General features: G+C 35.2%; 1 protein-coding gene across 4 annotated transcripts in view; it reads left to right on the top strand.

Annotated features, from left to right (window-relative positions):
• LOC149785794 (histone-lysine N-methyltransferase SETDB1-like) overlaps nucleotides 1-27,832 on the top strand; it is a 194,039-nt gene that overhangs the window by 47,359 nt on the left and 118,848 nt on the right. For all 4 annotated transcript variants that reach the window (XR_016425454.1, XR_016425453.1, XR_016425452.1 and 1 more), the window contains exons 7-12: nucleotides 1,421-1,523; nucleotides 7,310-7,424; nucleotides 14,887-14,968; nucleotides 21,217-21,290; nucleotides 21,785-21,858; nucleotides 26,559-26,617. Coding sequence is in view for 1 of the 4 variants with exons in the window: in XM_089979716.1 (XP_089835842.1) it covers nucleotides 1,421-1,523; nucleotides 7,310-7,424; nucleotides 14,887-14,968; nucleotides 21,217-21,290; nucleotides 21,785-21,858; nucleotides 26,559-26,617 (507 nt within the window). In the remaining 3 variants the exon portion in view is untranslated. The remainder of the gene's footprint in view (nucleotides 1-1,420; nucleotides 1,524-7,309; nucleotides 7,425-14,886; nucleotides 14,969-21,216; nucleotides 21,291-21,784; nucleotides 21,859-26,558; nucleotides 26,618-27,832) is intronic.

Genomic DNA, 27,832 nt, shown 5'->3' with positions numbered 1-27,832 from the left:
TTCATCAGGACATTAAAGACTTGGTACATTGGAACATTCAAGACTATTGGAATTCATTTGGAATAACTTACAGGTAGAAAGTTATAATAGTGCATGTTATACCATGCACAGACAGATTTGATGATTTTGAATTAATTACTGGTTTGGGTGTATGCTATTTAATCAAATGTTAATAATTTTAAATTTGTTTCATTATTATTTTTGCTCATTTTTTACTTACTAAAAGTTCAGTCAATGAAAATCCTACTGATTTGAAGTGAAATCTCCTGATAAGAATTTGTAAATTTGAAAGGTCCAGATTTTTACCTTTTTTGGCAAGTCAAAACATAAGCAGTAATAATAGGAATTATCTGACTCAATCCACTTAAACTTTGCAGTACCATGTACTGTATGTAGTGATCTTGTTGTATACTTAACTACTGTTTCCCATAGTGCAGAAGTGTTAATTTAGTTCTTACTGATACTTGTCTGATACAGTTTCCCTTAGTGTAGAAATATTAATTTGGTTCATACTGATACTTGTCTGATACTGTTTCCCTTGGTGTACAAATATTAATTTGGTTTATACTCATACATGTCTGATATTGTTTCCCTTGGTGTACAAGTGTTCATTTAGTTCATACCGATACTCATCTATACTGTTTCTTTTAGGCAACAAATGTTAATACTGATAATTGTCTGATACTGTTTCACTTAATATTCAAGTGTTCCATTTGTATTTACTCATACTTGCCTGATATTGTTTCCCTTGGTGTACAAGTGTTCATTTGGTTCTTACTGATACTTTTCTGATACTGGTTTCCTTTACTTTTCGGGTGTTCCTTTTGTTCTTACTGGTGCTTGTCTGATACAGTTTCCATTATTGTACAGATGTTCATTTAGCCCTTAGTGATATTTTTCTTATAATTTTTTCCTTAGTGTACTTTCATGTAGTTCTTACTGATACTTGTCTAATACTGTTACCCTATATGTAGTTCATTTAGTTCTTACTGATATTTGTTAATACTGTTTCCCTATATGTAGTTCATTTAGTTCTTACTGATATTTGTCTAATACTGTTTCCCTATATGTATGTCATTTAGTTCTTACTGATATTTGTCTAATACTGTTTCCCTATATGTATGTCATTTAGTTCTTACTGATATTTGTCTAATACTGTTCCCCTATATGTAGTTCATTTAGTTCTTACTGATATTTGTATAATACTGTTTCCCTATATGTAGTTCATTTAGTTCTTACTGATGTTTGTCTAATACTGTTTCAGTTAGTGTACAAAAAGCTCATTTATTTTTTATTTATATATACCTCTTACTTTTCACTTAGTGTTACGAATGCTTATTTTAGTTCTTACTGATACTTTTCTGATACTGTTTCACTTAGAGTTACTAATGCTCATTACTGATATTTGTCTGATTTTCAGTAATGCTAATGCTGGCACAAAAGTCCTGGTGAGAAAAACAGGGGATGTTTGGTACTCAGGTGTCATTGTAGAGGTCCAAAACTTCAAACAGCCCATTGCAGAAGTAAGTGCCAAAAATACAGCCTTCAGTAAAACCTTTGGAACAACTTTAATACATCAACTTATTTTTGAGACTTATTTCTTTTTATCCTGTACCATGGACATCTGCTTGGCCACCCATCCTTCCATCCTTCCATCCACCCATTCTTCCATCCTTCCATCACATCATAAATTAGGCCTACATTTAGGGCAGGAAATTTGTTTCAAAAGGGTGATGGATGGCAAGGAATTCCTGCTTTATGGGTTCCTTCTGAGCTCCTAAATGAAGACATTTCACCAACTGTAAAAGTAATAATTTCATATCCTTTAGAAATAACATATACATCGTACTTGCAAAGTTACTGTATTTTATCATTATTAAATTTAAATTAATGTCATTTCACTATATTGGTGATATAAATTATTAGCAAATAACCAGTGTGTAGAAATATACATTTTTGGTGGTTATGTTTTTATGCTATATGTAATGAAAAGTAATGTTTTGAACATCGAGTTATGCTACAGGGTTCCTGCAGTCATGGAAATCCTTGAATAGTTTGTAAATTGCAGAAAAGCATTTTAAAGGCCTTGAAAAGTTTTGAAAATTTCATAAGTCATTCCGAGTTTTGGAAAAGTCATGGAATTTGGTTATTTTGCATTATCAGGTAGCACTTTTATTTGCCAACACAAAAATTTTACCAACCTACATAACTTTGATGATGGATTTTTTAGAGTGGGTTCCCCATAAACAGTCAGACTACATCCAGGGATTTTACCTCCATTGAAAATCATTGTCCTCATGGCACTCAAAAGGGACTGACCTGTCTAATGGAATGAAGTATGCCCAAATCCAGCTGTAAAATATGTTTTTATGTTAAGTTTACATGTTAGGTTTAGGTAAGTATTAGAGGTCATACATTTATGTAATAGATATACCCTGATACCAAAGCAGATTAGGGATGGGATTGGAATGGAAGTTGCTTATATTCTGATGATTATTTCTCTCCACAGAAATGTAATGTTTGCCATTTCTCTCCTCTACCACTACTCTTAGAACCATAGATTGTACCATCTGCTTTCATAAGCTTTGGATCTGACTAGAATTGAATTTTTGTAGTAATAAAGTTCCTGTGCCCTGAATTATTAAATTTCAACCATAGTTCATCCAAAAAAAATGTATATAAGAAATTTATATCATGTAAATGATAGCTATTATCACCCAGCTTGTGATGAGAGTGTAAGTTAAGTCACTTCTATTGTCTATTACCTCCCCATGCCACCACCAGATGTCGCTAGTTTTTAAGCTTTGCTTCCATACTGCCAACTTTGTATGTGATAACTGTCATGAATCTAGGCCAGTAATGGTCAAAATTAGTTATCCATCCAGGATTTTTGGACTTAATGTGTTATAATCATTGCTTTATAGGTGGTATACATTAGTTTTGCCCTTTTCCTATTTGTGTGTGAATTTGTCACATTCCTGGAGTTAGCTATTTTTATACCACTTCTACAACACAAAAATTATTCATTTATTCCATTAGTAATAGGTGTTTTATTAGCAATTTTTAATAATGAGTTCTTTTTGCTTTTTTTCCCTCATGTCATAAAATTTGTCAACCATGTGCAGTAAATTTAATAAATTTATGGTAAGGATACGTATGCATGGTTCCTGTTTAGACTATACCAAATGTACTTCGTCTTTTTTGTTTCATTGTGTGCTATGTGGTCTGAAGAAGTCTGGAGTGGAGTACAACTGGACCACCTTCCACACAGCTGGCTGTTACAGTATGACATATTCATCCAGCAGACCTGGCTTACCATGTGTTCATAGCTTATCCACAGAGGAGTTACTGTAACTTATACAGAGATGACAGCATTGCATCATCTGTGCCATGGTTTATCCAGATATGCAAGCTGAACCTAAACAGGAATCTACACACAGTGTGTGAAGATACTTTTGCACAACCAACTCACTCAGATCCAACCATTTAGCAGACAGAGTTCCGCTTCAAGGCTGCTGTCAAAGAGACATACAGGGTGGTGTTGGCTTCAAAATGGGCTCCATTGTTTCCTCAGAATAATGACCATATGTTAGGAAGAATCTTTGATCAAGGAAATGTAAAAGCTTTGTTTTCTGATAGCCAAATACCAGTTGTGTCTCTCACCTTGCTGTTTCAAAACAACTCAGATGCCTTCCACACTGACCTCTGAGCTCTCAATTACAATCTATGAGTGGTCTTCCCCACAGTTTTATAAAGTGGACAAAAATGCATTCCTTGCTGTTTTAAAGCTAGTTCAAAATGTTGTTGCCACATCTACAATGATTGACTTCAGCTTCATTTTCAGCTTGTAGAAAAATTGGGCAATCAGCGTGCCTGGGAGGCAACAGCCCGGCTTGCTTGGGTCATCAGCAGGGCAGCTCACCATTTTATGACAAATGTGCCAGCTGCCTCTCTGAATCTCAACCTGATACTATGTGATGCATGTTTGTTCTCCATGTTGCTCAAACCACATAATACTCTGGCATTATGGATGACACCGTTTGACTTGCCATTAACTGACGACATCTGGAGACAGGCAGCTCACTAACTACCTCTCAGATTTGCTGCCCAGCCCATAGAGACTTTAAGGACCCAGACTGCCCTGTCAGTTCAGATCCCAGCCTAATGCCAAGAGGCAACAATGTAACCAGTGTGAATGGCAACCTTACAAGAAGGCATGTATCTCTGCAACCAAGCCTCCTACCTAACTCACAATGTTGACCTGCCAAGCCTACCACCTGCAGACAGACCACCTGTGGGTGCCCAACTCCTGCAATTCCAGTCTCACTAGATCATCCTATTTACTTAGAATGATTGGGGATCTAGGTCGTTTTGGAATGGCTTTGGATTGCAAAAATCCAATTCCCTCCTCTCCCCTTTTCATGAACGTACCATCAGATCTTGAGAAGGACACTTTTCTACAGCAAGATATATAGTTGCTCATCAACAAATGGGTAATGGAGATTGTGCAAAAACCACAATCTTGGGGGTTTTATTCCAGGCCCTTAGTTATCCCGAAGTTGAATGGCAAGTTGACACTGATCACTGACCTGAGTCACGTCCACTAATACATTCTGCCACAGAAATTCAATATGCAGATGGTGAGATAGATACAGCTCTCCATCAGATGGGATGAGTATGCCATTAGTCTGGATTTTGAACTGACCGATGCATATTTTCATGTCCACCCCGCATCACAGAAATGTTTCCATTTTGCTAACTGTGACATGTTTATCAGTTTCAAGTTCTACTCTTTGGTCTAAATATCTGCTCCTTAGTTGTTACCAAAATCATGGATTGCAACATCACCCTGTTCCTATCAACTTCATCTATAGAGATGGTGGCATACTTGGAAGACATCGACCTGTTAATAATAGCCATGGTGTATTATTGTATAATATTGTTTTTATTTAATCCATTTGGGTGAAATTACAGTGTTATTATGATCTGCAATTCTAACACTAAGAATGCACTTTAAAGGTGCAGTCAAGTCATGTGTTTAGTTTACATGTACAATACGTTGTGAAATTTCCATTCATAAATCAAGATCGATTGCCAGGTTTATGTCAGCAACTATTTCGGTCAAAGTAATCCAATGAATTGGTTGAATGGTGGTCATGTCAGCATCACGTGATCCTAGGAGTACATTTGTACTGTAGAGACATCATGCATTTCCTAGTTGCTGATTGGCTCAGTAATATAAAAAAAAAGTCAAAACATGATTTTTATGAATAAAATTTCATAAATGTTCAGGAATCTTTCTAGTTATTCCGATTTGTTTATTGGATACACATTAGGTGACTATATAAGAGAAGTAAAGGATGGTGTTATCATTTTTTAGTACACAGTCTTGCGAGAATAATTGAAAGGAAATTTAATTTATTTATAATTTGTTCATTGAAATTGCATAGCATAAAAAACACATTTATTACATTTATTCAATATAGATTGTACTTTGCTGATATATTGTGAAATTATTCAAGGACTTGGAGATTTAAATCGTTCAGTTGTATTACTTAAAACATTCACAGACTTTAGTGACATTCAGTTCTCACTGGATTACTTTGAAGTTAAACATTTGGATATTAAAACAGTGATTCTTTGATGCTAGCACATAAGCACATTAGAACTTTCATTCAGAATATCTTTGGATCATTTCCAGAATACTGTGAAATTGATAGTACATTTAGGACATACAGGGATTCATACATACTCTAAGTTATTTTTGATTCTTTCACTTTGTTTGATTTTAAATTTTTAGGGAAATAAATTTATATTGTAGAAAATTGAATGCTTGTTGGATTTTACCATGTCTTTTTACACAGTTTAAGCCCCTAGGACTTAACACACCAGAAACATAAGGTAAGTTCTATTCTCCTCAACAGCAGAAATGATCTTCCATCACTTTTGGATCATCTAGAGTTCTGTCCATCTGGATATGGAGTTTCTCAAAGAATCTCAATCTGTTCGGCTCCCTCACATTAGTTCAGATTTGTCAAACTTGTTGAGTCCATTTCAAGCAAGAGAGATTTATTCAATGTCACAGCTGACTTGATCCTGCTAGGCTGCCTTTTTATGCACCCCATACAAATGTCCTTTGCTGACCAAATGGTACCCCTTTTCAAGTCTCCTCGATCAAGAAAAATCATGATCATGTTTAAGATACGATTATTCCTGTGTCAGAGTTGCAACCCAGGTTGGTTCATGACAAGGATTCCTCTTTAGAAGACACAAGGCAAAATGACAGTATGTACCTATTCCAGTATGTATGGTTAGAGTGCCCACCCATTGCAATAGACCTGCTGAGAAAGATTCTGGCCAGTCAGAATCTTTTCAGGCAGCAGTGTTCACTGGTGTTCCATCCCTGCCTGATCTGTCTTTCATCATGTCTAGCTCTTTTCCGTACAGCCTAAAAGGGAAGAATTTAAACCATCAATTTTGGGGAGAATCTCACAAGCAAAGTGACCTTCCACTCTGAAGGCTTATGATGAAAAGTGGCATGTTTTCAGAGAATGGTGCCAAGTCAGTAATGTTGTCCCTTTTATTGCCTCAATCCATCAACTGGTGGGTTACTCCTCCATCATACCCAACACATTCTGGCATCATGACATATCAGTCATGATAAAGATCTATCAGAGCTTTTTGCCAATGTTGATCTGAATCGGTCAAAATCCCTCACCCTGTTTCCAAAATGGAATCTGTCTGGGTTTTAATATGATTCAGTTCAGATAAATTTAAGCCTTTAGCCTACACTTTGTTGAAGCTACTGGTCTACAAAACATATTTCCTGATAACCGTAGCTTCAGCATGCAGGTTGAGTGAGTTAAATGCTCTTACCATTGAACTTAACTATCTTCAGTTCAGATTGAATGGTTCAGTGGTTCTCTTGATGCATTCAAATGTTGGCAATCTGAATCATATGCTTCCTCTTGTTCATAAATATGAAGAGAGCAGCAGGTAGTTAATGATTGTATTTTGATTAGTTAATTAACTTTTATTGATAAATCTTGAAATACTTTTCCTCTCAGAGTCATCATTTTTGTACTTTTTTGAGAGAAAGACTATAATACTTGGATCCTTCTTCCCTGTGTGTTAAGGGAGATACAGATTTGAAACTCAAAGAAGTGATTGTATATTGTATTTAATTATTTAATATGCTCGAGAAGCTTTTGAAGAACCATTTTAACAGTTAATATCTCCTTGTGTCTACAATGTTTTGGTAAGCTTGACTGTGTCATAACTCTAATACTTTGCCCAATTTTTTTTATAGAGAAGGTACAGAGTGAAATTTGAGACATCAAAGGGTCAGAAGTTGGTAAATGGGAAACAGTTGGCATTTGCTCAAAGTATCAGTCGACCAGTATCAGTGGGAAGCAGAGTTGCAGGTCAGTTTGTACTACACATCTCCCCGACATATATTCATACAATATTTTAGTAAGTCAAGTCACCAATTCAAAGTTCAAGATACTAGGGAAAAGACCATGAGATGGTCATATCATGTGCTGTTTGCAATATTCTTGTTAGGCTATGTAGTTGTTTTTAAATGAAATGGTGCCAGTTTGACCTCTGCTTTGTTCTTACTACTACTCTTGAATAGATGGTCACATTGGCGTGTTGTTTTCTTAAAAAACAGTTCTTGCACTTAAAGTTTCCTGAATGAAAATGGTGCTGGTCTAACCAACAACAAAAACACCTTATGACTGTTAAAAAATTTGACCTTTAGTTCAAGGTCATTTCTTAGATATTTTTTAATCATGGAGCTTGTGCAGTCAATTGCACTTAAACAAATTTTGACCAGTCTCTGCATTTAGTTACATTTCAATTTCACATTGATAGTCAGCGCTCAGAGACTTCAAGGTTAAAGGAGTTGATTAAGGTATTTGTAATGGTTTATGAGGATGGTAACACATAACAGTATGATTTGATTTTTATGAAAACTTGTTTGTGGATTTATCAGAAGAAAGTTTTGAATGAATGCTTGTCCAGTTTTCCATAACTTGGTTTATTGAACTATAATGCTTCTGAATGTAGCAGTTTTAAAAAAATGTTATCATGAATTTTTACCATATGCATATATCTTGATAGTATCTGAGTTAAGTGATCTTCATTCTATGGACATTAGGTTCAAGGTCATGACATAGATTTGCATATTGCATTATCTTGTGAACATCTTAACTGAAACACATAGAAATATTACTTTTATGTTACAGTTTCTCAGCAATATCTGAGATACTCTCCTTACTCATCAATGTTACAGCTCTGTATTACTGATATGTAAGCAGGGGTAATCAAATTTTGTTTTAACCCACTTGTCCAAGACGAGTGGTTTCCAAAAGTTCACTTGTCCCAAAATTGTAATCACTTGCCAAGATTTGATAATATGCTTACACTTAAAATCCATGGAAAAAATAAATACTGTACAAAATATTTATATTGTTATGTGTAGTTAATTTGCATGCTTTTTTGTTTGTTTTTTTAATTTAATTATATGCTATGGGAGTGTGATCCTGTGACTACTTGTATGCCCTCATCTTTGCTTTTAATTCTAACTACCACTTATAATGGCAGGATGGTCTTCCTTTTTGAAAATAACTTTAAGATGATTGGGAGAAATCTTCAGTCCAATATTTCACTAGACCTGGATCATTTTTTATTTGATTTGTAAAACCATTAGTTTTTTTCTTCTCATCTTTACCTTGTTTTTCTAGGGAAATTTATTTGTTAAATTTTACAAAGCTTGTTGTCTTCACTCTTTTCTTGTTGCTGTTTTAAAGAGCCTAAAACATAACATCTTCTTTAGGTTGGTGCTTTTTCCCAGGTTCTTCCTCTACCATATATACTGGCGGTTATGTGTAGCCTGTCGTGTGCTGAAAAATGGCATTAGACTCACAACAACAACAACGGGACCATGTGTGGCCAAATGGTTTAATGTGCTCACCATTACATATCACTGATATCTTAATGGGTCTTTGGGTTGCCCAACTTTGTTACGTGAGAAGGCATGCCAGTGGCTTCTAATGGATCAGTGGTTCTTCCCCGAGTTTTCCTGGGTTATTTCTACACCATATATACTGACTGCAGTGTATGGTCTATCATAGGCTGAAAATGTCCTTAAGCCCACATCAGCAACAACAACATCTGTATTCATGATGAGTACATGATTTATTTCTCCTGTATTTGGAGTATTTCAGCTCTATATTTGCAATTGCGTTAGTTCTGTATAAACTGTACGGACAACTACTTCCTGCCAACTTCTATTAATAGTCACCTATTAAGTAATAAATGTAAGCACATAAAAAGAAGGGAGACATAGTTCATGCCTTCAGAATGAAATATTGATGTGTTTTTTTCTGAAACAAAATAAATTGATTATGGCAGAATCAAATACCAAATCTTTGTATATATAAAAAAATGATGAAATGATCATTCTTTCTTTGACATTATTTGTTAAAACCCTGGATAAAATTTTGCAAGTGTGCTTAAGGGCAGTTCCAGTAAAACATATCCCGCCCCCCACTGGGATGGCACTTCAAAAAAAACTTCTCTAGGAGGTTGTGTTTCAAACTGTTTTGATTCTGACAGTGGAAGGTTGGTTAGAAAAATCACTTCTGTTGTGGGTTGTGGTAACAAAATGAGAAATCACTGGTGGGTTTGTCTGAAGAAAAGAAATAAATAAGACCTTCCTTGGATTGACAAAATTCAGACTCACTCTGATGGACAAACAAGAACTTTGTCAGTGTTATAAAGAATGTAGAAATTAAACTCAATGGCAACCAATAGTTCTTATAATTTGCATAGTTTTTCTGGGAGGAATGCAACTTTTGCTGGTGGGACTCCTAATTTTAAAATCCTAGCAAGACCTCTGGAAAACTTTTCTTTTTGGAACAGAGATATCCAAGAGAGAATACCCATGGGGCCATACCTGTGAGATGTTGAAAATTGCACAACCATAAAGAACAGTAACTTGTTCAGGCTAGTTATGCATATGTGTTTCAGACAGCAGGCAATGAAAGGAGTTCTCAGCACAGAATAATATTCATACACAGAGGAAGGAGGAGGATCATATTAAATTCAGAAACAATTAACAGATTAGTGTTTATAGGGAACATCAGAGAATCCCCATCTAGTTGTTAGAACCACCATGGCAACAAAAGAATAACAAGACAAACTTTATATCTTGCAGATGTATTACCAAATGAAGTACATGCTCTTTATGTGCACAAATTAAATGGCAGTAAACATAAGAGACTGACTGATTGGTGTAAATTCAAAGCAAGATGGATAAAATTTGTCATGTTTGTGTTCGGTTCTTCCTATTCATATTTTGATCATGATGATATTTTCAGCAGACCTTTTGGCACTTATTTCCAAGCCATCATCTGGTATTTGTATTACAAATTGGATTTACTATTATCTAGTACACAACAGTTTGAAGCAGTGTCATTAACTAATGATGAAATTGATGAAAAAATACTTGATGTCATTCTGATATATGGATTCTTCACTAGACTACTAATCTGTTCATCCTGATTCTTTTTTACCATCTCCTTTAGTTTTACTGGTACCAGTACTTTTATTAAAATTGTAACTTCTATTTTCTTGCAGTCTTAATATTTGTAATCATGTATTATTGTCAAAAGGTAAAATGTACTTAGCTTTGTTGTAAAATTTAAAACTATTAATTGGCAAGGGACTACAGTAAAAAGTGGGTCAACTTCATATGTGCAGAATTTATTGTCATATTAGAGTGTTGTTAGAAACAACAGAATATTTGTACAAGATGTATTTTGCAAAGTTGTAGAACCAGCACTCATATTGTCACCACATCTTCCATTTAAATAATAATATCATTATTTCTGCATATTCCTATCAGTATTTTCCCAGTGGTATTAATTTTCTGATCTGATGTTGTTTTTTTCTTGTGCAATTTTTGCACATCAAGAATTCTCATGGTATCTCACCAAATTGAGTTGTTTGAGAAGAAATTCATTTTTTTAACCCAAAAATCACTGAAGCTATGAATTCTGGCATTAAGGTCTCACATTAAAAATCATTTGAAGTATCCATGATAGTAATTTAGGATGCAACTATACTAATTTCACCTTTGGCATATTCAAATCTTGAATTGATGGAGGAACATGGCTCCAAAATAAACACACCAATTTTAGAATCTGTTTATTGACTATGAATCAAGTATATAATCTGAGTCCAACTGAATTGTTAGAAAAATTGTAATTCTTTTGACAACATCGTAATTAGCTGTCAAATATGGAGTAAGCCTATGGTCTTTCTGCCATCCCAACGAAGACCCCACCACAACCAAGTGACCATGCCCAATGGCATCACAGTAATAATCGCTATACAACTAGGGATGACATCTCTTTGAGTATTTTGATTTCAGTAGAGCCTTAACAGAGTGGAACAGTAAGAAAGAGTGACAGATATTTAAGTGTTAGGGAGATATTCAACAATGGCTATTCCTCCCGCCAACACTCCCTCATTGGAGATCACACACACACAAAACTTAAGAGTAAATCCTGAAATCCTGGTAGCATCCCAGCAGGAGAGATAATTGTACTATTTTATTTGATTTTATTTGGTTATCCCATGGTATTTCTGTTACGTGAAAATTATCTTACAGCGTGTCCAGTCAGCATGGTTGAAAAAGACTTACAACCATTGAGAGGACTTACTACAGTTATGAAAGAACAAGAACCATACTATAAATCAGTGAAGAGAAAATAGAGTATATATGGGTTTGACTGTCCCAGATTGGTTGATAATGAAAGTAAGATTTTAGTATAAAAAATCTTTTGAGAGCTTGTCCTATTTGTAATTGAAAAAAGTGAGGGACATTGTTCTATTAACATAATTTCCATCCCTTTACAGACCAGAGTTTGGAAGACTTGTTACTGAAAACAGCAGCTGACTCTTTGGTGCAGTATTGAAAGTACACATTTCAAATTGGTGTAGGTCCAGAAAATGGTGCAGCTGTTAAGGTTTTCTTTTCATAACAGCTGTCATCACAGATGTGTCTATACTGATACAAATTTGATCATGAGCACTCAAAATTTTAAGTTATTGAACTTTAATACCATGGTGTTTGCACAGGTTTGCAGTGGGTACTGAATTAGTACAGCGAGTCCTGAATTCTTGAGTTTTGTGCAGAAACGTGGAATCCAAGCAGATTACATCCAGAAATGTAGAGGTTTTCAATCTTGGATTTAGTCTCCCCACGGCATTTCACATTGATATGCATATTCACAAACAATTAGTATAGTAGTAGGAAAAGTAAGTGACAAATTTAGATACATATCATAAACAAGACAAACAGTATGTAGGGGGACAAGATCATAAGAACAGGCTGGAATGGAGAAGTATAATAAAAACAGTAATGAGTAGAAGTGTGCCTCTTTTTTTATGTGTGCAACATTATTTTCTCAGCTTCAGTAAGAAATTACATCAGAGGAAGACAATAAAGGGTGTACAGTTAACTAAACCAACATGAATTTAGCTGCTTAAAAGATGTATCAAATCAATTTTAACCTTCTGGTTATATCTGTTCTGGTTTGTTTCTTTCCATTCTGGTGAATATATCCACTGAATATTTGGTTAAAAAATTGGCAGATTTATCAGATTATGATTACAGGTATACACTATACTTCTGAGATGTTGTTTCTCATTTCAGATGTATCATTGAAAAACATTGATGCATTCTCATACTTTGTTACAAATATTTATAACTGATGCATATCTCCAGATATCGGTGAATATAGCTTGAATAAGTTATAACAGTTCTAGTTGGAACAATGGACATTGTTAGAGAAACTTTAAGTGAGCTAAAATGTAAACTTTTCGGCAGTGTGTGATGCAGGATTGCTTAAGACTTCACCGTCTCATATGCTCACCATGAAAAATCCATTTGTACCAACTGATGATGACTTTTTGGTAACTCACAGAAAGGCATAATTGACGATATTCAAAGGTCTACAAAAATTACTAGTCAAAATTTATAAACTCATACAGCTGTGGCAAAAATGATGGACTAGTACCTTTGCTGCTGTTGCCACAATGGATTAGTTGGTTGATTTAGTTTGGTCTGTTTTTTGAAGGTTTTTTTTAAACAAAATATTAGGTGGAGGAAGAACCCCGAAAGACCACCAACCCAAATTGGTTGTTGTGACAAAAACTGTGAGATGTGCAAGTGATGTAAAAGCAAGCACCTTAGTAGACTTGGGCACATGGAGCCTCTGTTGATTTGATGTTTATCTCCAACAGCCAAAGTCATTTAGACCTGAGGTCTTCGGTTTCGGTAGATCATTATGGCCTTTACACTATTTTCAGACTATATATGGCAGCCAGTTTTACTGTTGAAGAAAATCCAAGTCCTTTTGAGACACCAAACACCACTTATGTAGAACCACTGACCTTCAACAAGTAACTGACAACTTTCTTATTTACACTCTGGAGGCAAGTAATCACATGACAAGCATCTTGTACCACTCGGCCATGGAAGCCCCTCAGATCTGTGTCACAAGACAAGCATCTTTTACCACTCTGCCATGAAAGCCCCTCAGGCCATAGGTATAAGTCTCATATGAAAGACTAGAAGTGGGAGATAGAACCTGTGACAACTGGATTGAAAGTGTAGAATGTTACTGCTAGGCCCTCAGTGATGATGATGACGATGCTGACAATACAGTTAACTGCAATGACATTGCTTTTACGAGTACTCTGAGAAAAATGATTCCTTGACTTTCATCCATTTTTAAAAATCTAGTTAATGATTTAAAATGTTTGACTTGCTATTGCTATATTTTTTTTGTTTTTTTTTTAACTTTATATTAGCCTTGCAACAAGCATAAAAATAAGACATTGGTAACTGAAATATATGTTCTTACAAGAAATGATATAGTGTAAAATTAGGCAGAAATAATGCAACATCACTTTCACAGGCATTGTTGTTTTTTCCCCAGACAAATCATGTATTATAAATTTACCAAAAAACATTTACTGAAAAAAATAATAACAAGGAATCATAGCATCTGACCACACATTTAGAGCAATACAAGATTTAACTATTGTTCTAATCAAAAGCAGCATGCCTGAGAACAAAGAAAAATAGCAAAACAGTGATCACTTTAGTAAACACACAGTTTAGTAAGGATACAAATTCATGATGCCTGTATTAGAATAGAAATCCCTATTATAAAATCTGTATTCATGGATGTTAAATTAGTAGGTATTAAATGACGGATCAGTGACATCTACGAATAATAAGCCACCATGAAAATTTGTGATTTCACATTATCAGAGACATACATGGCTGACAGACAAACAAACAAAAGGACAAAAGATTGATTATAATAAATGAACACAAATACAAATATGCAGTAGATTATATGACCTATAAGAATTCAGTAGATTACCTCCAGCCAGCTGTCATTTAAATCCCTTCTGTCCCCAACCCAATATTAAAATCGCATCTACTGCCCACTAACCCATAGCAAGAAATTATGTTTAAAAATATTCTTCTGTAGGGGGCAGTGTTGTTCAATTAAAACGTATCTGATGGTGGATCATAATTTTTTTTAATTGCTTCTGTTATGGGTTGGTTGAATTTGAAAGTGCCTTTACCCGGGGGGGGGGGGGGGAGGGGAGTATATATTTTACTGGAACACCCCTAAGTAGACCCCTATCTCAACTGAGAAACTCAAAATCTACCAAGAAAAAAAGATATTTTGTGTTTGAGCCACTGACAGTTTATATCATGATAAATGCTGATAAAACAACATTAAAATTTGATTGGTAAGTAATCTATTTCTCTTCTTCCTGGTGTATTTACAGCTTTATATAAAGATGAAGAAACTGCGAATTCTCACTATGCTGGTATTGTAGCTGAATCTCCAAATGGAAGAAACCAACTCAGGTTTGGATAATGTTCTTTTGTCCCTTTATTGCATGTTAGTTTGCTTTACATGAGTTGTGTTGCATGCTTCATCAATGCTGCTTTAAGACAAGATGTTTTTTCTTATTAGATTAATTTAAATTAGAAAAAAGGTGTGTCAGACTTGTAGTTCCATTGATATTGATCTCCCTTGAATTGACTGTGATTATCATCAGTAGTTTTCGAAACTCATATGCAAAACCACTTTAAGACTTGCTAATCCTGATAGAATTAAAACATCTGTATAGACCTCTTGCTGTACATGGCACATACAATTATGTTTTTGTTTAACATTTTATCGGTTGAAATTGACTTGCTCATTCTGATGGAAGTAAAACATCAATATAGACCTCTTGCTGTACATGGCACAGGTGAAATTGTTTTCATGTGTGACCTGTTAATTTTGATCTATTTTTCCAGTGCAGCTAGGGTACAGTTGTCAGTAAATTCTACCAATCAATGTAAAAAATTGTGATACAGCACACCCTTACTGTAAGGCCTTCATTATAAAGGTGATATGGTAATGGATCTCTTTTTATTAAATGATAATAAAGTTATGTGTATCGTGTACTTCATGACAAGGTGGTTTTACAAAAAGTTGGTATACCATCTAACTCATGGACATGTTATAGTTTGGGATTAATGTCCCAGCATGGCATGACATTCTGATGTCAAGTGACACAAAATTCCATTTTCCCCCCGCAAAAAAGTTATTCACAACATTTTTAAAGTTGTCTTTAAATGATAATGGCATACATTATTTTTTTTAGGATTGGAGAACATTTTTGGTTTTGTTTGCTGTTGCAAACATTGATTCTAATGACAGCTCCAACATGTCAGAGACAAAACAATTCTTACATTAAAATCACCTTCCAAATTCTGAAATATATTTAGATATGATAGATTTCACTGGCAAAAGAATGGTTATTACAGTAAAATCACCTTTCAGATCCTGTAATTCTCAGATAATAAAGTAGTCACTGGGGAAAAAAATGGTTGTTACAGTAAAATCACCTTCCAGATCCTGAAATTCTTCTCGTGGGTTGGTGGTTCTTTCTGGGGTTTTCCTGGGTTCTTCCTCCACCATTAATACTGGCCACCATGTATAGCCTATCGTGTGCTGAAAAATGGCGTTAAACCCTACTACCCCTACTACTACAACAACAATAACAACGAGATCCTGAAATCCTCACATAACAAGGTTCTTGCCAAAGTTCATCTTTAAGGTTGAGGTTGAAAAGATATACCAATTGTTATTGGTTTCAGGACACCCTCTATATCTTATTACCATATATGACTATATGGTCAGGGCTTTGGTAGATTTCAACATTTGGACATTTCCATGAGCAGCAAAGATATGAGAGATTAATGACCATCTGCCTGGAATAGTCTGATTTTGGGGAATGCTAAGGGCTTCTTTTCCAGTAGCCAAGTACTTGTGATGTTTTCATTGCATATGTGTAAAACACACTGATGCCTTCCATACTGTTCACATCTTCACTTTGATATAAAGTGGACTTTGTTTCATGCCACATTGAAGCTGGTTCAGAATGTTGTTGCCATGTCTTCACTTGGCCTCATTGGCAATTTCTCACTGGCTGAAGAATTTGGCAATGAGCAGGCATGGGGGAAAAAGACCTGAATTGTTCAGGTTATTAAAAGGGCAGCTCACCATTCTATGGTGAATACACCAACTGCATCTGTAAATCTTGACCTGATATGACATTATACATGTTTTCATTCCATGTTGATATGACATTTTGTAAGTTTTCATTCCATGTTGATATGACATTTTGTAAGTTTTCATTCCATGTTGATATGACATTTTGCAAGTTTTCATTCCATGTTGATATGACATTTTGCAAGTTTTCATTCCATGTTGATATGACATTTTGCAAGTTTTCATTCCATGTTGCTCAAGCCACATCTTGCCCAGGCATTACAGATGATGCCATTTAGCTTGCAATTACTTCTTAAGGGCAAACAAATTAATGTCTGAGACAGCAAGCTCTTACTGGGCTGTCTTTTGATGCACGTCTTAAAGATGTCCTTGCTGGGTCATTGGTGCCTGTTTTCCAGACTAGAATTATAGGGAGAACTGACTTCTTCTGGACAGAACGGGGAGAAGTGGAAGCAAAGCAAGAAATGCAATGTGTGTGTGTGTGTTGCATTTAACATTGGTTTCAAGCAATACTTTTTTTTTAAGTAGAACATTTTCTGAGCTGTATGTTTATTATAAACACTTTTGGTACATATATAAAACGGAGAAGTGAGAGCTTAACAGGGAGAAGTGGGAGGAAAGAAAGATATGCAGTACATATACAGGTCAAGCCATGGCTTGAATTTTAGGGAGAAGGGACTTCTCCTTTTGGACAGAACAGTGAGACGTAAGCTTAACTGGGAGAAGTGGGAGCAAAGCAAGAAATGCAATATATATGTTTTTGTTTCATTTTCTAAATATATGCCCTCTATTTTTCAGTATGCATATTTGCATTTAACATAGGTTTTAAGCTATACATGATTTTCAAGTAGAAAATTTTCTGAGCTGTCTGTATAGTATAAATACATTTGGTACATGTATTAAAATTTTCATATTCATATGCAGTATATTGTCATCATATGACTTTACAGAAATATAATTGCAAGTTAGTAAAAATGCTTAATCAACTACCCTTGATCGAAGATTCTTTTGTTTACTTTCTCAAAATCCATTAAAAAATTTCACTTGAAAAGATTTGTAAACTGGTTTGGAACAACCCCTGTACCATGTGCATATAGCAAATGTGCACGTATCTTCAGATAATACTGTTTCATCATAATTTCTGTATTGTCGGTAAAACATTACGACACCTATTAACAGACAACACACTGAAGCATTAAAGTTGATATATGAATGAATTTTTTTTTCTCCAGCTGAATTGACACAGCCAACATGCAAGTCTTGCAATTTTTAGAAAGAGGTTTTCATAATGTAATCACTCACTTTATAGCTTTGTTACAATAGTCCATTGATTGGATTTCAAATGTAATGTTTTGTTATTTGTCTCCATATTTGCAGTAATGTTAAGCGTTGATTAAATAGTATTTACTTTGCTTTTTTTCTTCATATTTCCATAAGAATGCTTGAAGTCAGAAAACAAAGTTTACTTTACAGTTACAGCACATCTTGAATTCCACAACATAGCATTGTCTGTCCCATACATTTCTGGCATTTGCATTTTAAATCTAAATCCTCAGTAGCAGCTTTCTATGCTTTGTATAGTTTCCTGAATATATTTGATACTGTCAGCAAGGGGAACTGTCTCTCCACATCAACCTTTTCAAAATAAGGCTATTATCAATGGCTTTCAGTTCTGGAAGTACCAACCCTCTCAAGGAAAACAGTCATGAATATGCCAGACAACTTGATTTTGGTGACCTACCTCAAACAAGGGAGACTAATTCACCCAATTTGTGTATTCTGGTTTGACAGTTTCCACATATCAATGTACAAATCAGACACATGCCCAGTAGACTTGGCTGACACTTTCTTTGGAAAGAGATCATTCATATGAAACGGTCACACCATCAATCAGTCTTATCATTGGATTTGTGCACGTTGAGGATGTTAAGTGATCAGTCTTTTTGTGACAAGGTGGAATCACAAGCTAAACCTTCATCTTTTCATTTCCAGTCAAAGAAGTTTGAGCCATAGATGCACTATCAACCCACTGTCTTGATACCACAATTAATACGCAAGTAGAGGAATCAGACATGCAAGATGATTCTGCTAACCCCTCTCAGATGCGACTAGTCCTGGGGCAATAATCTACTCAGTATAGCAATAGATCTACCCAGGAATATTCCATCCACGCTGAAACTTTTCAAACAATTATGTTTGCATATATACAACCCCATCATGGACTGTCTTCACCTTCACATATGGCTCTTGTCAGGAAAGTCGTAGAAAAGAAGGAATTTAGAACTTTGAGAACAAGAAGGCCCTCTACTCTGAAGTCTTATGATGGAAACTGGCATGTTTTTAGGGACTAGTCAGTAACATCATCTTTTTGATTGCCTCCATCCCTCAACTGGCTGACTTTTTTCTTTGGCTCTACAAGGACAAAAAGTTGGCCCCAATTACCATCAAAGATTACCACTCCACAATATCTGACACATTCAGATAAAAGAGATATCAGACAAAGAGATATCAGTTATGATAAAGATTTATCAGACCTACTTGCCAATTTTGATTTGGATGACAAAATTCCTGTTTCCAAAATATATCTGCCTTGGGTTTTAAATTGGCTTAATTCAGATAAATTCCAGCCTTTAGCCAGAACCTCATTGAAGCTACTATAATGCAAGTTATGTTTCCTGATAGCTTTAGCATCAGCATGCCAGGTAAGCGAGTTACATGCTCTCTCAGTTGACCTGAACTATCTTCAGTTTAGATTAGATGGTTAGGTTAACTGCATGATGCATCCAGGCTTTGTGCTCGAAAATAGGTTGCTGTTAGTGGGCAGTTAAAGAGTCATTACACACTCACTGTCTTCAAAAATCATGTCAAAAGTAGTGGTCATGCACGATCCTGTCTTTGCCTTCAAGCAATACTTGAAGCACAGGCAAGTTGTTGCACACACAAGCAACTCTTTCTCCTAGTGAAGACCATGAGGCAACATATCACCCCTTAACCCCTCTCCTCATGGCTGAAGTGGTTATACACTCTGCTTACTCAGAAGTCTTAAAAGATCAGAGTTGCTTCAAGAGGATTTCAGCTCATGAAATTAGAGCAATTTCTGTAAGCCTTGCTTTTAAACATGATGTTTCTATCCAAGACATAAAGGAAACTTTTGGCTGGCATGCATAGCTAGACTTATTCACTTTTTATCTCAGAGATTTAGCTTTGCAGAGACCAACTGAGTCAAGTGGGTCCTGTGTCAGCAACCCAGATAACCAGGAACATCAGATAAAGCCAACATAGACTCTTTGCTTCACTGGATATGCCATTCAAACTTTGTAAGAACTCAGTAATCATCTTCATAATTGTATATACTGGTCACATGTTCGATGATTGTAGGCTCTGTTGCTTTCAGGTTAGGAGAGTGGGTTGTTGTTCGCATAGTGAATTCAGCCTTTTTATTTCCTAGAAGGATACGCAGGATATAGGGATGAAGCTCAGCATTCCTTCCTCTTATTGCCTCTTCACCTAACATTAAATGTTTGGGGGACATATTCAAAGGAAAAGACATATTTTTCTGGTAAATTATATTTATCCAAGAATACTTACCCATTTACATTACTTACAAACCCGCCCAGCAATGCAATCATCCACATTGGTGTTTGACACAGCTTAAAAGCTAGCAACAACTGGCTAGAAAAGGGAGGTAATGGGTAAGAGTTATTGCCCATAGTCTATATGTTATAAACAGTAAAAATGAAGTTCTGTCTTTTTAATGTGGTTGGATTCATGATGTAGCAGGCTTATATCCTAATGTTAATGTGACTGAGTAACTCTTCTTGGAGAAACATAATTTACTGGAAACATTTCCTTTTTTTAATTAAAGATTTGGAACATATTTATCTTGAGTAAATCACAGGATAATCTCTTGAGTTATGATTGTCTAACTATAAAAGATCTATTTTAGGACAGTAGACATTCACTTAACTATGGGATATTTCACCTGACTATGGTCATTGCACCTGTTCCAGCAGGTAACAGTGCTCATGCTGGCTTTGTAAGATGTCATGTTAAATCTTGTAAATAAATAAATTTATGCTTGTTTCTCAGTTGGAATCTGTCATCTTGTAGTGTTATTTGGTCTGGTATACCCATCAGACAGGACCATTGATGAACAGTTCCTCTGGTGGAAGACAGTACTAGAATATCACAGCAGTTAGACAATCTGTAGGTCATCATATCTTTTGTAATTCGCTGAATTAACAGCCTCTATATTGATGTCTTTCTTCAGCATGTGTGCATTTGTCTTCTTTCAGGTACTTAATATGTTTTGATGATGGATATGCCCAGTATTGCTCCTCCAAAGAAATTTTGTAATTCACTGTATTAACAGACTTTATATTGATGTCTTTCTTCAGTATGTGTGCATTTGTCTTCTTTCAGGTACTTAATATTTTTTGACGATGGATATGCCCAGTATTGCTCCTCCAAAGAAATTTTTTAATTCACTGTATTAACAGCCTTTATATTGATGTCTTTCTTCAGCATGTGTGCATTTGTCTTCTTTCAGGTACTTAATATTTTTTGACGATGGATATGCCCAGTATTGCTCCTCCAAAGAAATTTTCAAAGTCTTTGAGCAGAGTAAGTACATTTTTCCAGGAACTGCTGTTTTAAAGGTGTAATTATTTTCTCTTTGAAAACTACCAGCTTGCCACTCCAGTGCTAAGGAAATCAAGTACACAAATTAATGCCGGTTAATAGAGAATTTTTTAAACTAAAATCTTGATAGTGCCATATACTTCATGAAACTGATGTATGAATGATTGTAGTAAAATACCTAAGAAAAATTTGATTATGCCGACATGATGAACATGAAATCCACAAACATTGGTAACAGATAGGCTAATGATACACACGTGTTATAATGAGAATTTAGCAGTAATCCCCCAATTATATAAGTTGACACTTTCTTGAGGAAATTAAAGATGGCTGCTTGTGAGGGGAGAAAAAGATAAATGTAAACTACTCGAATGCAGGAAAAGGTGATCTCTTGTTGGAGAGGCAGGTGGGCCTCTGTTGAGAGGAGGAGCACTTTACCTGACTTAAGACTTTACTGCCAAATTTTGGTCTTTTAGGTGAGAATGTGTGGGAAGATGTACACCCAGACTCTCAGGAATTCATCAAAGAGTACCTAGCACAGTACCCAGAGGTGAGTGAAGTACTTTTACTGTGAATTACCTTGTGAAGTACTTTTACTGTGAATTACTATGTTACTAAGTGAAGTACTTATTGTGAATTACTATATGTGAAGTACTTACTTTGAATTACTATATGAAGTACTTACTGTGAATTACTGTGAGGTACTTACTGTGAATTAATATTTGAAGTACTTACTGTGAATTACTATGTGAAGTACTTTTACTGTGAATTACTGTGTGAAGTACTTACTGTGAATTACAGTGTGAAGTACTTTCACACATTTACTGTGAATTACTATGAGAGTGAGAACTAATTGTAGGCACTGCAGATTCTGGATTAATAGGTTTTGAATTTGAACTCCACCCTAGACAGTACTGATCTGTTAGGCAAGATTACTGAGATGCCAGTCATTCAGGATTTAGTGGAATTATGAATTTTAATTAAAATTCTGCATTCTAAATTATGTTGACAGAATTCTCTGAATATCATTGTTTTTTAATAAATTTGTGAACAGGAGTTTTTGTTTGGGCACAAGTAGGGAGAAAGCACCATCATATTGGTACTTGTGGTTCCTGAATGTAGATAACAATGCAGATAACAAGAAACCAAACAATTGAACTGTAAATAGGCCAGAAATAGTGGCAGAGATGAAACGAAGAGGATAATAGAGATAATTTGTGACGGAATCTAATATTTGTAAATTGTTTTGGCCAAAAATGATCATGAAATTCAGGGTTCTGGAATTAGAGGATCAATGTACCATTTATTTTCACTAAACTTAAATTGGTACTGACTGTGTACAGATATAGGTATAAGCTCATAGGAAGATACACTATGACCAGATGGAAGTTTGTTACTTTTAACAAACCTGTATCCATTTTAGATGGGCTGCCTTGATCATGAAAAATTGTTGCTAGAATTTCTGATGAGTATGTTCATGGGTTGGCATGTTTTCTCGTACCATTACTTATTCCAGTCACACAGCTGTACAGTAAAACCTGACTTGAGCGACCACTTGTCATTTATGACCACATTTGTCATGCACAGATCAATTTTATTATATAAACACATTCATCAGTGGTCACCTGCAGGACATGAACAGCGAGCACAATTTCTGGCAAAAATGTGTTTTAGCACTGCTATGAATGACCATTTTGCAACACCGCTGACAGTTATTTAATCCATTGTAAACATGGCCACTTAAAGGTGTCTTCAGAGTGCATATTGTTTTAAAACAACACGACTCTGCATGATTGCATTGCAAAAACAGATAAATACCACTGACCTTTATTTAATCCTTTGAAGCCGTGACCTTTTATGATCGTGTTTGTTCCAAAAAAAACACCTACTTGTTCCTAAAATCTGCAGGTGATGCAGGTAGACATCAAAAAGCTAAAGACGACAAGCCAGACTATAGTACATGTCGCTAACTGCCATTGCAGTGCCATAAATCCTGTCAATCCCTATTATTATAAACAATTGTTTCTGTTAAAGGATCTGTCACAATGTACATAGTTCAAGGGATTGTATTTTTTATTTATATTTTGTTCATAAATTGCAAAACTCTTGTAATGCCTTAATGGGAACTCTTGAAAAGGACATCATTTTAGCAGTTGATTACGTTATTTGTATTTGCAGTCGATCTGTAATGCCTGGGGTGAATAAGGTCTTTGCCATTGTCTTTAATGAGTGATTATCTTTTACAGGCTTAATTTTCAAAAGGTTCATGTTTGTTGATTTTTTTTATGTTACTGTTATTAAAATCCACCTTAGAGAATACCTGTCTTAAGAGACTGTTTTTTTTATGGTAGAAAGGGGTTGTCTGACAACACAGGTTTTACTGTAACAACATTGGGTTGACTTTCAATGGACTAGCATCCTATTCCAGTGGATGCTTTTTACAGCTTTAAGCTCCAACCTTATGAAGAAGGTTGTAACTTCTACCTTTAAGGTGAAATCAGTAAATTGTTATGTCTGGGGGCTTAAATTTAAATAAGACAAGGTAAACTCAATAGGAATTAAATTTTCCAAAATATAAATTTATTTAAATATAAAATCAGACAGTGTGAAAGAATTAAAAATAACATACAATTTATTAATTCCTAGAATATTATCCAAAATTGTGCTATCAATTTGATACCAATCTGGAAACTGAAGGTTCTAATATGTTGATGTGCTAACATGCAACACTGAAAAAACATGGTTCTAATCGAAATGTTTTTGTCTTCAAGGTAAACCCATGAATGTAGAATATCACTGAAGTCCTTGAATGTTTAACATAATCCGCCTGAATTATATAAATATTCAAGTCCTTGAATAAATTCACATAGGTACTGATTGTTTATCTTAAAGATTTTCCACTCTGCTAAATCCAACAAACAAATATTGCAATAAATCACTATTTCTTCCCAACAACTCTTATGGAACTGGCATAGATCGAAGCAAACAAAATGTGGTGCTTGTATTCTCATTAGAGAGTCTCTATATATGCACCAAATCAGCAGAATCTGATTCACTATTAGAGTTGAGGCCCCGAGTGGTCTAAAGCACTCTGTTACAGATCACTGCTTGCACACCTTTGTCTGCGTGGGTTCGAGTCTCAGATTCGGCCAATGTAGGTATGTGAGAAAGCTTGCCAATACTTTCTCAGGGGTCGGTGGTTCTTTCAGGGGTTTTCCTGGGTTCTTCCTCCACCGTTAATACTAGCCGCCATATGTAGCCTATTGTGTGCTGAAAAATGGTGTTAAACCCTACAACAACAATAACAACAACTATTATTAGAGTCTTGAACAAATAAATCATATTATTTTGAAATAATTCAAAGAGTCATGTTATGACATTCTCAAACTATTGAACCAATTAACAATAAGGGGATGCATGATAGCTCTTCAGGGCAATGCCCTCCTGTTTCCATGTGATGTTTACAGGAGCTTCATTCAAATTAATGTGCGGAGTATTTGACCTAATTTGTTATTGACTTGACCTTAGTGATTGGTCTTGGTTTATAAATGAGATTCCTACAACATGTATTTTACTATAGTTGGCAGATCTGGGTCTGTGCAGTTTGTTAGGAGTAATCGGTAGAACAAACAACATAGACCCTGTTCTGCCTGCACATGATGCTATGGCATATCTGCAGTTTGACATGTCTTTTAAGAAAGTAAATATGTGACTTGGCTAATAAGAGAGTAAATATGGTACACAAAATTATATACAGACCACTCCGGTGGCTTAGTGGTTAGAGTGTCTGCCTCAGATGCGGGAGGTCATGGGTTCGAACCCTGGTAGAGTCAAAGACTTACAAAAATGGTACTAACAGCTGCCATGCTAGGCGCTCAGCATTAAGAGGTTAGTGTTAGGACTGGTCTGCCTGGTGTCAGGATAATGTGACTTATGTGTGACATCATGCTACATGTCTGCGACATGATGCCCCAATGCTAGACATCACTATAAACTGCCACACTGCAGACATCGTAGCGATATGACTGGAAATTGTTAAAGCTACGTTATAATTCCAAAACACACACACACACCCCCACAATTATAAACGTGTGAACAGACAAATGCAGACATTCACTTACTTCATCATTCCAGGCCACACATGCTGTCTTTTATGTATTCAGCCCTGAGATCGGTACATGTTTCCAATATAGTATGATAGTAATGCCCAACTACTTGGATCTGTCTCACAATTTTCTACTTAAATCAGTGAACTACTGTTTTACTGGGTCAGGGGAACTTGAGTGATAGACACCTTCCCAGTGTAATAAAGATAGCACCTCTAAAGCCAAATGCAGGGATCAGTAGTTTTCCTGCCTTGTTTGGAAATGTACAGAGAAGGTTTTGTAGTCAGTTATTATTATATTATTATACACCATTTATAATCCTTTAAAACTCTTTTTATAAAAACCAATACATACTTTTTTTTAAAGAACTTTGAACTGGCAGATCTCTAACTGTACTAAAATACTGATTTGTTTACCAATTGTACACAGATCTTGGTATTTATACATTTTTTTGTTATCGTGAAATTAGTTTTATTTATACCATTTTTCTGATCCATTATTATATATTATTAGAGCTGTTGTAAAATTGAGAAAATAAATAAATCTCTTGATCATACATACATAACATTTCTAAAACCGTGTGCTAGTCATATGTAGTGTTTTTAGGTCAAAGATTAACATTTTTTACACATCCATTAATAAATTACAATAATCCTAATGTAATGCTAATTATGTCCTTTAACATACTTTCTACATAGATGCTGGTTCTGAGACTTAGTATTATTCGATAATCTGACAATTTGATTTTTCGATGTAAGTTTTAGGTAGTCATTTCTCCATATGCATATGAAATAAAACCCCAAAGTAAGATCATTGCAAATCATTTTGATTTTACGTCTTGTGAATAATAAATTATTGTCTTGTGATTACTGTGTATCTTGATTCATGTTGGTGAACATTATTTGACATTTTGATGAAGTGAATAAAATTTATTTACTGTTTATGTGTCTTGTTGGTATATTTAATCAAGTTCCAATGCACCAGATAGATAAGCTACAATCCATCTTTCATTCATTAAAGGGTCTATTTGATGCTAAGTCATTTTAAACATTATTTGCATGAGAACAAGAGACAAATTTGGTCAACCAGAGAAAATTGTATGCTTCATTGGTTTTGAAATTTTATGTAAGCTTATTATTTCCAGAGACCTATGGTCAGGTTACACAAGGGGCAGTCAGTCAAGACAGAGTGGAAAGGAACATGGTAAGAGAAAATGTTAGCAGTCATATTTTTCCCCCCTTTATGTTTAAAGTGCACAAACCTTTACCATACATGCCAACCATTAATCTTTTGGCATAATCATTATGCTTTTTCCCAATAAATTATGCCTTATGCGTAAATGTATTCGGATTACGCGTTTTGGTATATCCCCCTCCAAAAAAATTAATAATTTGTTTTCTCATTTTATTAACATACCATTAATCTCACAGACCATATTATAGAAAAGGTGGCTTCTATGTAACTACGACATAAGAGTACGCTTGTCCATAGACTTACATGCACTTTCCTAACAGAGTTATGTTCTATTTATAGCAGTTGCTCTATTTCTAAGAAGTAGGCTGGTTCTACTTTCAAACTTTTGACCTCGGTTTCTATTTATAGCAGCTGTATGGCTTAGTTAGGAGAGAACAGATTGGTTTTCTAACTTGTAATCTTTGCTCGCAGATTCTTTGTTCAAATTGACAACTGGTACAGAACCAGTCTGTAGATATTTGGCGCTAAAAGTCAAGTCGGATTTATTCTAGTCAATGTGTATGTTAGAGCACATGAATACATTAATTACACAATACAGTGTTCCATTCTAGGGCAGCTTCATGCCCCTTGCAGGCTGTGTGGAAAGGATTTTAATATTGGTCATGGTGGTAAAACAAAGAAACCTTGAATTAGCTCATTTTACTAACTGCAGTACCAAGGTAACCTCTTTTTTTTTACAGCAGAACTAAATGTGGACACAAATTTTATAAATGCAGAGGCATTATTAATGAGTTCTTAAAAGAACAAGAACTACCCCTAGCAGTAGAAGACTACATTGGTCTTTTGTTCAAATGGATGTTTCCTGATTCCAGAGTTGCAGAAAATATGCATGTGCAAGAACAAAATATTGTTAGGTGTTTATAGCAGAAGATAATTCACTTAAAATTGCAGAAGCCATGAAAATTGGGCCGTTTAGTATTGCAAAAGACAGGATTAGTGATTATGATGACAACAAGTTGTACCCAGTCTGTGTAAGAGACTTTGACAACGAAAAAGGGTCAGAGTGCTCTTCTTTCATTACCAGAATTAGATTCCACTGGAGAAAACAATTGTTTATTTGCTTGATAATGCTTTGAATAAATATAAGTTGGCAGAACTGCATGGGGTTTTCAGCTGATGCTGCATCAGTGATGACTGGAATTCATAAAGGAGTTGCATTCTGTA

This window comes from Sinohyriopsis cumingii, chromosome 13, assembly GCF_028554795.1.
Source record: "Sinohyriopsis cumingii isolate HCF-2022 chromosome 13, ASM2855479v2, whole genome shotgun sequence".
In the NCBI taxonomy this organism is placed as follows: Eukaryota; Metazoa; Mollusca; class Bivalvia; order Unionida; family Unionidae; genus Sinohyriopsis; species Sinohyriopsis cumingii.
Note: the sequence above shows the minus strand (reverse complement) of the source record. Positions and strands in the feature narration are given on the sequence as shown.